This window comes from Haematobia irritans, chromosome 5 (genome assembly GCF_050003625.1).
Source record: "Haematobia irritans isolate KBUSLIRL chromosome 5, ASM5000362v1, whole genome shotgun sequence".
In the NCBI taxonomy this organism is placed as follows: Eukaryota; Metazoa; Arthropoda; class Insecta; order Diptera; family Muscidae; genus Haematobia; species Haematobia irritans.
In genome coordinates this window covers 151,119,231-151,131,001 of record NC_134401.1, presented here as the reverse complement: position 1 = coordinate 151,131,001, position 11,771 = coordinate 151,119,231, and the positions used below count along the sequence as shown (strand labels likewise).

The 11,771-nt window shown below is 31.2% G+C and overlaps 1 protein-coding gene across 1 annotated transcript; it reads left to right on the top strand.

Annotated features, from left to right (window-relative positions):
- Window positions 1-633: 633 nt before the first annotated feature.
- On the top strand, window positions 634-6,316 carry Cpr49Ag (Cuticular protein 49Ag). Its single transcript, XM_075310802.1, has 2 exons — window positions 634-945; window positions 5,853-6,316. The coding sequence occupies exons 1-2, from the start codon at window positions 782-784 to the stop codon at window positions 6,088-6,090; spliced, it is 402 nt and encodes a 133-aa protein (XP_075166917.1). The 5' UTR covers window positions 634-781; the 3' UTR covers window positions 6,091-6,316.
- The last annotated feature ends 5,455 nt before the right edge of the window (window positions 6,317-11,771 follow it).

The following is an 11,771-nucleotide window of genomic DNA, read 5'->3' as shown; positions in this document are numbered from 1 at the left end:
CTTTAATGCAGTACCTTCGAGACGTTGATACAAATTTTGAATTTTGCACATGTTTCGGGTAAAATTTCTCGATTTATGCCGACAACAACAACAACAACTACAGAACCTAGAGTATATGTCTTTTTGGCGGTTGATTGTTAAGTTAAACTTTGGTAGTTTTATGTGCTACTATCTAGCGCGCCCATCATATATGAGTCTTCTTCTCTTGCTTGAATGGATGGATGGATGGATGAATAGATGAGTGAGTGTGAGAGTATGCAGAGCAGTATGGTGGCCATAGCGGGTGGGGATGTCCAGTGTAAAATGAGTATGAATTCTTATATACTTTACGCATGTAAGTGTGTGTGTGTGTGTGTAAGAAGTACCTGTTGTTATTATCGCCACCGCCTTCGTCGTTATTGTAGCTTCTATTTAACGATCATAAGCACAAATCAGTACTTTTTCCTCATATTTTTGTGAGTTTTCGTTACTTTTTGCTCTTGGTGTGGTGGTGGCACTTTATTTTTTTGAATTGTTGGATTCTTCATTTACTTACGTTTCAGTTGGGGTGGTTTTGTTTTTGTGCCCTATAGGAGTGCGTTCAGTATAAATGGTGTAGTCCGCCAACTGAATGGCATCAGTACCACATTGTCAACTAACAATTCAAGTGCAAATAAGAATTCTAGTGCGTTCTTAACGATTAATTAAAACAAAACAATTTAATTAAATATTTAAAAATTAAAAAGTATTTTTATTAAAAAAAAATTTAATCGAAAAACTGTTTTGAAAATAAAAATACAAAATGTTCAGATTCACAGTGATTGCTTTAACTGCTTTATTATTCGCCTATGTCTTAGCTCGGCCAGCTAATGAACAACAGGCTGAAATTGCCACAACTTCAACTACTCCTGCCACAATTATCAATCAAGTCGATGTGAATAATCCCGATGGCAGCTTCAACAGCAGGTAGGCATAGCTGATTAATTGGGGAAAATCTATGGAAACTGGAGAACTGATTAAAGTTCAATGGATTTATAAATATATTTGGAATAGTCCTTGGATTACAAATAGGTGCATCGAACAAAAAATTTCTGTTGTATTTACGAAGATTTTGTGCCCCACAATATTCAAGCCATCCCAGCAAAAAAAAATGGAAGTTCTTCTTAAGGCACAGCTTTAAAAACACTTCCAAAACTGTCCTCCCAAAGATGTTCTTTATTTTAACTGCTCAGGAAGTTCATTTGAGCCAATTTTTTATAACTCACTTTTTTCATATTTTTAATGGGAAATTTAAAATTTTATTGTTTCAAATGGATTAAAATCAGATTAAAAATTATTAAAATAGTGCAAATTATTTAAATTTTCCCGAAAAAAATGCTAAATCCTTTCTAGAAAAATTGCGAATTTTTAAAAAATATTTGATGTCAAACGTTCCAAACAAGCGTTACAATGCATTCAAAATCATAAAAAATTTTAAAAATTATTTATTCATCAAAATATCACAAAATTTCTTTATTCACATCCAAATCACTAGATTCGCATCACACCTTAAGAAGTGATGCAAATTCTGTGCAACGGCTGCTGAAATGGCGGACATCCATCCTATGACATGTCCATGTTAAATTGATCGCTTCTGCGTCAATTTTGCACCACTTCCGGATCCAAAAAGAACATTTTCATTACATTTTTGGTGACGCTTTTTTTATGGGTTGTTATAAATCATAGAAACAAACAGTGTGAAAAAAAATTAAATTAGAAAAATTTTGGTTGAAGAAAAAAAAAGAAGGAAGTCTGTAAAGAAATATGAGCCGCCTGCGCCGGCTCGTCTCACTTAACGCCACTTTCATCTTTCGATTCATATTAAATCCTATTTTATAGTAAAGTATTTCGTAATTTTTGCTATAAAATTTTCTCATTTGCGTGCCCCCTTTAAAATCGTATGTTTTTGATGTAAAAACATTTTTCATGAAATTCTAACGAAAAATCTTTGGATTAAAATAATATTTGAATTGTCAAATTATTTTTATTTTTTAACTAAAACCTTCTCGTGTTCGAGAGGTAATGGACTGAACCTACAAATATATCTGCCCTACACTAAAAAAAACAATACTCGGAATCAAAACGATTTTGGCCTGCGCTTAAGGATTTTGACATTAATTCCGAGCTTCTTCAAAATAAAGACATTCGTAGGGGCTCTATAAAAATAAAATTAGGATGCGAATCTCATTTATAGAATTTTCGTACACATTTTGCTACACATTAATAAAGCTATTCATGCACAAATAAAATTCCAAATTGTAACAGACACTGCACCCAGAAAAAAGTGACCCCTTCTTTAAGTTAAAATGAACTCATTGTGAAGAAAGTTGAACTGCGTATAGCACCAAAGACATTTTTATTTGTTTGAACGATGTGATTTTCGTAGAAATTAGGAATAATGCATTCCATATATTAGTTAACATTTTCCCATGTTTATATACCACTATACTACAGAATGAAAAAATTTGAATTCATATATGGAATGATTTTATTGAAATTTTTTCATTCATTTGGACAAATCTTACACATTTGTGGTAAAACTTTTACTTCATAATTAGAACTGCTTACCTTCGATTTTAAATACAATTTTATTTATTTCTATAAGCAATTTTATCTTCAATAAAAGACATGTTTTATTAATATATTGAATATATTTATTAAGAATCAACAGAATCGAATCTCTTTGAAATATTAGTTTATTATTCCACTATTTCCAATTTCCGTGTGATATTATCAACTGTAAAACGCACTTTTTCTTCTTCTTGTACTTTTCACTTTTAATAAGTTGCTGCCTAACGATTTTGTCCTCCTTTTACAATTTCAATACCTACAAATATAAAAAATCATAAAACATTTTTGTTGCAAAAGGTTAGCGTCACTGAATATTACCTGATAATTGAAGATTCCAAAATGAAGACAAATGAAAGGGTTGTTATTCTGCTGGTGTTTTCTTTCTTTATACACTATCACGAACATTGATAGATTTATTTAAAAAAACGAAAAATTTTCTCACTAATTTAAAATAACAAATATTTTATATATTTTATTTGTTATTTATTATATTATTTTACCATATTATTTTTTAACAATCTCTCCGTATACCAAAACAACGCGATTCCAACTAAAAAAACAACCGACGCGCAAATATATCGATTACACCCACGCGCAAACACATCGATTACAGGTAGACAATAGAAATTTAGGAAAATTTCCTATATTCTAACAAGTGTGTTTCCTTAAGTTTTGAAAGGATTGCATACTTCTTAGTACGAATGAACTAAAATATTTTTCTATGCCAAGTGTTGTTCGTATGTATGAAAAACTTTCTATTATAAAGGATGTCGCAATTATCATTTTATAAGAAATTTTACTAATTTTGAGGAAACTTGGTTTTAGTTCGGTTTTTGTTTATTTTTACGAATGCTTTGTTATCGGTGAATAAAATTTTCTTTTTCAGTAGTAAATTCTTATACCCAGCGAAGAAAATAGTATGAGTAAAATTCCATGCCTTATTCTAGTTAATGAACTATTCCTAACTGCTTACAGTTTAGGATTTTTTTACTGAAACGAGTACATTTTATTATTTTTCACAAAAATTTACCTTAATGGAAATAAAATGGATAAACTATATTGATGAAAATTTTTTCCTTTAGTTTCGAAGGCACTTTTTTCTGGGTGTGCGAAATATGAAATGCTTTCTTAATTCGAATACCATATCTAACTAAGCCGTGGCCTATATTGGCACCTTAATGTAAAACTTACACAAATAAAAATCTGATTCAATCACGAAATTAATTAATCCAATTAATTTTTTAAGTAAAATGCCTTCAATTACGAAAATGTTCGTATCAATCACAATTTTAGTTGGACATTAAAAAATACTTGATTAAAAAATTAATTTATTTCATTAGCAAATTCCAATTTTTAATTGATTCAATTAAAAATTTAATTGATATTGATTGCAAAACTCAATTATTATTATTTTTTTTTTTTCATTAAAAACGTAACTATTTTCAATTAATTTTTTAATCGACCTAGTGCTATTAGTTTGATTAAAAAATGATTGTTTGAAATAAATTTTTTAGTTAAAATTTAAAAAAAAAAATTCCATCCCTTTTTTAATTGACTTAGTTTGATTAAAACCAGACCGAGTTTTATTAAAAAAACTGCCGAGTTCGATTAAAAAGTTAATTGTATCAATTAATTTTTTAATTAAAAAATTTTAAATTTTCTATCATTGACTTAATGAAATTAATGTTTCCATCTTGATTAAAAAGTTAAATGTATCAATTAATTTATTTAATTGGAAATATTTTGGGGATAATTTTTTCTGTGTAATTTTCATTCAAAAATGATTTTCTTTATATTAAGCTAAATTTGCATTGCTGCAAAGGCATATGACAAATTTCAAAAATTCTTATGCAAAATTTATGGAAAAATAAAGTTTATGAATTTGTCTTAATTAAATTTTACCTATTTTAAAGAATTTTGTCCTTAATTTTGTGCAAATTTCATATCCAAGTAGCACATTTTAGGCTGCATAATCATTCATATTATGTCAATATTTTTTCAGTGTAGATATATGATCGGCCGTCCTTTTATCCTTTAATTTTTTATTGTCAAAATACAGGTTGAAATTTTTACCTGATAATTTTTGTATTATAGCATTAAAAATAATGAAATAAATTATGAAGAACTTCTACATTTATTTTCTGGAATGCGTCATTCAAAAAAGTTACTTTGCAACACTCGTCGTCGAAAGACTCAAACTTGGACACTTTGAAAACTGGACATCACTCAAAAGTGGACAATTATCATGGAGCGTTTACTACCAAGAAAAAAAAAACGTCGCCAAAAAAGGAAGTGGAAATTTTCTTTTTGGATCCGGAAGTGGTTCAAAATTGGCGCAGAAGCGATGAATTTAACACGGGCTTGTCATGGGACGGATGTCCACCATTTGAACAGCCGTTGCTTTGAATTTGAATCACTTTTTAGTGTGTGATCCGAATTTAGTGTTTTGGATGTTAATAAAAAAATTTGTTGACATTTTGACACAAAAATAATTGTTATAATTTTTTAAGGATTTTTAATGCATTCTAAGGCTTGTCTAAAACGTTTGACCTCAAATATTTAAAAAAATGAAATTTTTTCTAAATAAAAAAAATCGCATTTTTTTCTAGAATGGATTTAGAATGTTTATCATGTTTTTTAGTTTTTTTTTTTTTGGATTTTTAATGCATCCTAAGGCTTGTCTGAAATGTTTGACCTCAAATATTTAAAAAAAATCGCATTTTTTCTAGAATGGATTTAGAATGTTTATCGACAAAATTTGCATAATTTGTCCCATTTTATTAATTCTTACTCTGTTTTTAATCTATTTGAAAGAAAAAAAGTTAAAATTACACATTAAAAATATGAAAAAAGCGAGTTATAAAAAATTGAATTAAAAGAACTTCCTGTGTAGTTAAAATAAAGAACATCATTGAGAGAACATTTTTGGAAGTGCTTTTAAATTTGTGCTTGTAGAAGTACTTCCAAATGTTTTTGCTGGGTATATAAGGACATTATAATTAACCTCTTATAACGCCAAAAAAAAAATTGGGCAACCATGAATTATACTCTCCTTACTGAATATTAATTTAGAATTCTTAAATTGGACACATTTCAGGAAATGAATTCATATTAAAGTCCGAAACCAAACCATCTATCCCTTTATATGTATTACTTTTGAGTTTTCCAAAACATAAAAAAAAATTATATTAAATATTTATACCATTTCAATATTTTCACAATTCCTAATTAATTTTTGCAAAATATTTTTTTTTTAATTTCAGTTATGAAACCTCAAATGGCATTAAAGTGGAAAATGTTGGTTATATGAAGAAGATCTTGGTACCCCGTACCGAAACAGAAGATGGTCAGGTTATCGATGAACATGAAGAATTGATTTTGGTACAAACTGGCTCATACAGTTATATGGATCCCGAGGGTAATATCATTACCCTACGTTATGTGGCCGATGAGAATGGTTTCCAACCACAAGGTGATCATTTACCACAGCCACCACAATAGAAGATGCCATCTAGACCAAGTCATAACATTAAGTTTAAGTTAAGTCTTAAGATTTAGTTTTTTCCACTTAATTTTAAGATACTAGCGACCGATAATCGAATGCTATTCACGATTTTGTGTATAATACAGTTTTTTTTTATTCATTCTAAGTTGTCATGATGTAATCATAAAATAACTCAATGCGTAAATAAAAAATAAAATTAAATTAAGAAAACAATAAACAAAATATTCCATTCATTTATTACAAATAGAAGACCAAAGTGGAAATCACGGGATTTCCAAAAAAAGGAAATGCAAAAAGAATCCTGCTACCATTGCTTTATAAAATGTCAAAAAATAAAATTAATTGTATATATTTAAAATTTAAAAACAATTCCAAGGAAATGCAAAAAGAACCCTGCTACCATTGCTTTATAAAATGTCACAAAACAAAATTAATTTGTTTATAGTTAAAAATTTAAAACCAATTCCATGCTGACATCCCTACCCACAAAATCTTCTCTTGATGGGTCTGATAGTAACAAACACTTGTTGTATGGTTAAGGTCATTGAGCAAACATGATCCGTTGAGTATGCGTTATTGCATTGAATGATTTGCACGCATGCGTGTACACACATTAAACATACATTCATACATACAAACATAGCTGTTGAGCTCATCCCATCTCTCATCTTATCTGATGATAACTTTTCTTTTGTTTGTGCCATTGTTTATTGCCTTTGAATTCAAGTATTCCAGCTTCTTATCAAGTGCAGACATCAATGGAAGTCAGGTTTCATGGTGTCATTGGTTTAAGTGTCATATTTTATAGTCTCAAATTATTGTGCTATGAGTAATGCAGGGTGTTCCGAGAAATATACCATATGTGATAAATGATGATCATTGACATTAAGTTTTCCCAGAATATAAATATATAAACAGATACAAAGTGCAATGTCAAAATAGCACCGAAATTTCTATAAGTTGGAATTGGGTTCTTATCAGATTCTTTAAAAGATCTTAAACTACACTCAAACAAAAATGAGCTCACCTTGAGATAAACTTACATAGAAAAAAGTAAACCGTTTGATGAGAAAAATGAACTCGTGCGAAAATTGAACTAAATTTAAGCCCACTTTTTGAATGTTCCGCAATGCATTGTCAAAACAAGGAAATAGTAATGACCTGTTATGCTTTTGAACTACAATTTACGAAATTACACCCTCTCATAGAAGAATAATAAACTAAAAGTAAAGAAAAAATCATTTGAAATTTTAAATCATGATAATTTTAACAATACATTCTTACTATTTTTGGGGATAGCACAAAAATGTTCTTCTGCTTAGTTCACATTGAACTTTACATCCACGTTTAGTTCGTAAAATTTTTGAGAAATACTTAGGATAAGGAAAATGTCACTTCACGGTTTCTAAAAAATAATAAAATTTGACTCCAAATATTTTTTGCAATAAAAATAAGTTAAATGTAGCATTAGTTTAACTATGAATTTATTTACTGCCTAAGTTTATTTTGATAACTCCCTCAGTTAAAGAGAGTGGAATTTTTACATTTCTTCCTCGAATTCACGTAACTTTTCACTGTTCTCAGTAAAACTTGTCTCAAGACCCAAAGCTAGCTTTTCTTCTCACTTTTTGAAATAGTCAGAAAAAAATGTTTACCCTCCACCATAGCATGGGGGTATATTAACCCCATAGTGTATATATATTCTGGGTCGTGGTGAAATTCTGAGTCGATCTGAGCATGTTCGACCGTCCGTCCGTCCGTCTGTTGAAATCACGCTAACTTCCGAACGAAAAAAGCTATCGACTTGAAACTTGGCACAAGTAGTTGTTATTGATGTAGGTCGGATGGTATTGCAAATGGGCCATATCGGTCCACTTTTACGTATAGCCCCCATATAAACGGACCCCTAAATTTGGCTTACGATTGCTATAAGAGAAGCAAATTTCATCCGATCAGGTTGAAATTTGGTACATGGTGTTAGTATATGGTCTCTAAAAACCATGCAAAAATTGGTCCATATCGGTCCAGTTTTACGTATAGCCCCCATATAAACGGACCCCCAAATTTGGCTTACGATTGCTCTAAGAGAAGCAAATTTCATCCGATCCGGCTGAAATTTGGTACATGGTGTTAGTATATGGTCTCTAACAACCATGCAAAAATTGGTCCACATCGGTCCATAATTATATATAGCCCAAATATAAACCGATCCCCCGATTTGGCTTGCGGAGCCTCTAAGAGAAGCAAATTTCATCCGATCCGGATGAAATTTGGAACATGGTGTTAGAATGTAGTCTCTAACAAACACGCAAGAACTGGTCCATATCGGTCCATAATTATATATAGCCCCCATATAAACCGTTCCCCAGATTTGATCTCCGGAGCCTCTTGGAGGAGCAAAATTCATCCGCTCCGGTTGAAATTTGCAACGTGGTATTAGTATAAGGCCGCTAATAACCATGCCAAAATTGGTCCATAGTTATATATAGCCGATCTCCAATCACACAAAAATTGGTCCATATCGGTTCATAATCATGGTTGCCACTTGAGCCAAAAATAATCTACCAAAATTTTATTTTTATAGAAAACATTGTCAAAATGTTATTTCTACAGAAATAAAATTTTGACAAAATTTTATTTCTATAGAAAATTTTGTCAAAATGTTATTTCTATAGAATTTTTGTCAAAATTTTACTTCTATATAAAATGTTGTCAAAATTTGTCAAAATTTTATTTCTATGGAAACTTTAAACTTAATTATATACGTATTTAATCGGCCCTTTTGTAGTTTAATATATACCACGTATGGACTATGTGGTATATATTACGTTGTTAGGAAGTTTTAAGATACCTTGCCATGGGCTTCAGTAGAAGTTTCTACGCAATCCAAGGTGGAGGGTACATAAGCTTCGGCCTGGCCGAAGTTACGGCCGTATTTACTTGTTTATATTAAAATTATATTAATAAAGCTAAAATTTTTTTATAATTTTATTTATATTTTTATTTAATTTAATTTTATAATGTAATGTTCATGAGAACCTCATAGCAAGACCATCTTTCTGTCCGATGGACGACACAGTATACACTGAAAAAACAGTGAACCCACCAGGAAGAAATCTTTTGGTTAATTTTAGAAAATGTTGAATAGTTTTAGAAATTGTTAACTAAACAGTATTACAAGCGCTGGCATCACACCGATATCACAAAAATAAGTAAATATTTTTCGACTAATTCAAGAAAATTTATTAGACATAAATATTTTTTTTTTCACTTTTTAAAGAAAATTTTATAGTTTGAAGGAAAAAATTGGAGTTCAAAATTGCAAGAATGTCTTTAGTGACATACGAAGTTCATGATGGATGCTTTTGTAGTAAAATTTACAAATTTGAAGAAATAATGAACTATTTTATGAGAATACGAACTTAGTAAAATTTTAAATAATTTTGAGCCGCCACACTTGAAAATCGAGATTTGTATTCTATGGTGATCCCCAGTTTGGGTTTAACACCACCAATTTTATATTTTTTTTTTCAGAGTTTCTCCCAGTAGCTTCCCTTCGGGGCACTTATCATTGATTTTAACTTAGAATCAATCAGAACTCTTTGACACTAGGGTGGTCCGATAAATAACAAAAAAGGACAATCAGCGATGCTCCAATAAATAGGCAACAATTTGTAGGCCAAAATATAAAAACTATAACAAGGTCTTTGTGGCACCAAATATGGTGAAATTCTCCCTCACGCAGTTCGATAGTTACCGTCAGATGACCCGAAGACGGTTACAATGTAGGACAAAAATACACAACATCATATTGGAAGACGGTTAAATGGGCTCAAGAAACACCGAAACAGCAAGCATGTCAAATTAAACCAGCATCCTGAAGTAAAACAGAATATTCTACCACGATAACGATTGGGAGCCACCGTGGTGCAATGGTTAGCATGCCCGCCTTGCATACACAAGGTCGTGGGTTCGATTCCTGCTTCGACCGAACACCAAAAATTTTTCAGCGGTGAATTATCCCACCTCAGTAATGCTGGTGACATTTCTGAGGGTTTCAAAGCTTCTCTAAGTGGTTTCACTGCAATGTGGAACGCCGTTCGGACTCTGCTAACTGCTTAACATGGAATCGGGCAGCACTCAGTGATAAGAGAGAAGTTCACCAATGTGGTATCACAATGGACTGAATAGTCTAAGTGAGCCTGATACATCGGGCTGCCACCTAACCTAACCTACCACGATAACGCACCCGCTTATGCCACCGCCTTGTGACCCCATTGAAAATGAGTCTCAAAATCTAATCTGAAGTAGGACCCCAAAAATTTGTATGGAAAACAAACATTAAGCATTGTGAAAATAAACCCTAATATTTTAAATGAACTCCAAATTTCTTTTTTCGGATTGAGTTTCGTGTTTAAAGGGGGCCTATTTTCGTTTTCTGTGGTTTGAACATGGTGGCAAGTGTACACCCGTTTGTTGTTCAGAATAGCATTTTGGTGCAACAAATTCGAAATGGCGTCATAATCCTATAAATGGATCCAAAGTGGCCTAACGCGAACTTAAAACGATAAAGGTAGCCTGCCTTCGTCCGTGGGCACAGTCCAAAGTAGGTTTACGCGATTGCAAGGTGATATAAGTGGCAGGCCTTTGTCCGTCGCTGGGAACACATATCAGTCGAGATCATCGCCATTACAGAGGCCTTCTACTGTGAGTACATCCCACGTAGTCCCTTTTCGGAATTTGGCATCAATGCCATCTTCGATTTTGTCTCCTCAATCGGTTCGAAACGCCTTCCCGGAATGGTTTTGGAAATAGCCAGAAGCCACACATAGCCAAATTGGGCGAATATTGTGGACCCGTAATGATATTGCTTGAAATGTTGGCAAAATGGTTACGAAGCATTAAATAACAAAAATTATGGTCGTTTATTAAATGCAAGTGTAAATTATTAATGATAATGACAATGAAATTAGGGTTTTCCAAAATTCTGAAAAAATGTAAATTAATATTTCATTAGCACACCCTAATATTTGAAAAATTTACCACCACACTATGTAGGCTTTAAAATCAATAAAACATTTTCAAATATCTTTTCTTCAAGGTATTACTTATCGGTACGAAAAAATGAATGTGACCAAAGTGTTAATACCATTTTAAACCACATTAAAATCTAAACATCTTTAAAATCTACCATTATCCATGATAATCTGTCATCATACCAAACTTCGTTTATCATTAAATTTGTAAGGTTTCTTAGCATAAAATGTTGTTATGATCTACGATCAATTACCTATGATTATCGAAGGTTTATTGGCTTAACTGCTACTTAAGAATTCTCAAGAAATCAAACCAAATTCAATTAAATTCAAGATCATATCAGTAAATTTGAGTATTTTCGTAAATCACCATAAGTTTCACACTAAAGTACTCACATGCTGATGATACGTGATCCAGTTGACATTGGACTAATATGGTATATCAATTGTCAAGTATCGATTACTTCTTAATAATGGTACACGTTATTTTTTTTTTTTTTTAGAGGAACCCTTAACATGTCAATATTGCAATTTAAACTGATAATATGTATTAAGTACAATTAGAGCATATTTTTATAATAAAATGTGTTATAATAACCTCTATGCGATCAGGATATAATAATTTTGATCTAAACAAATAT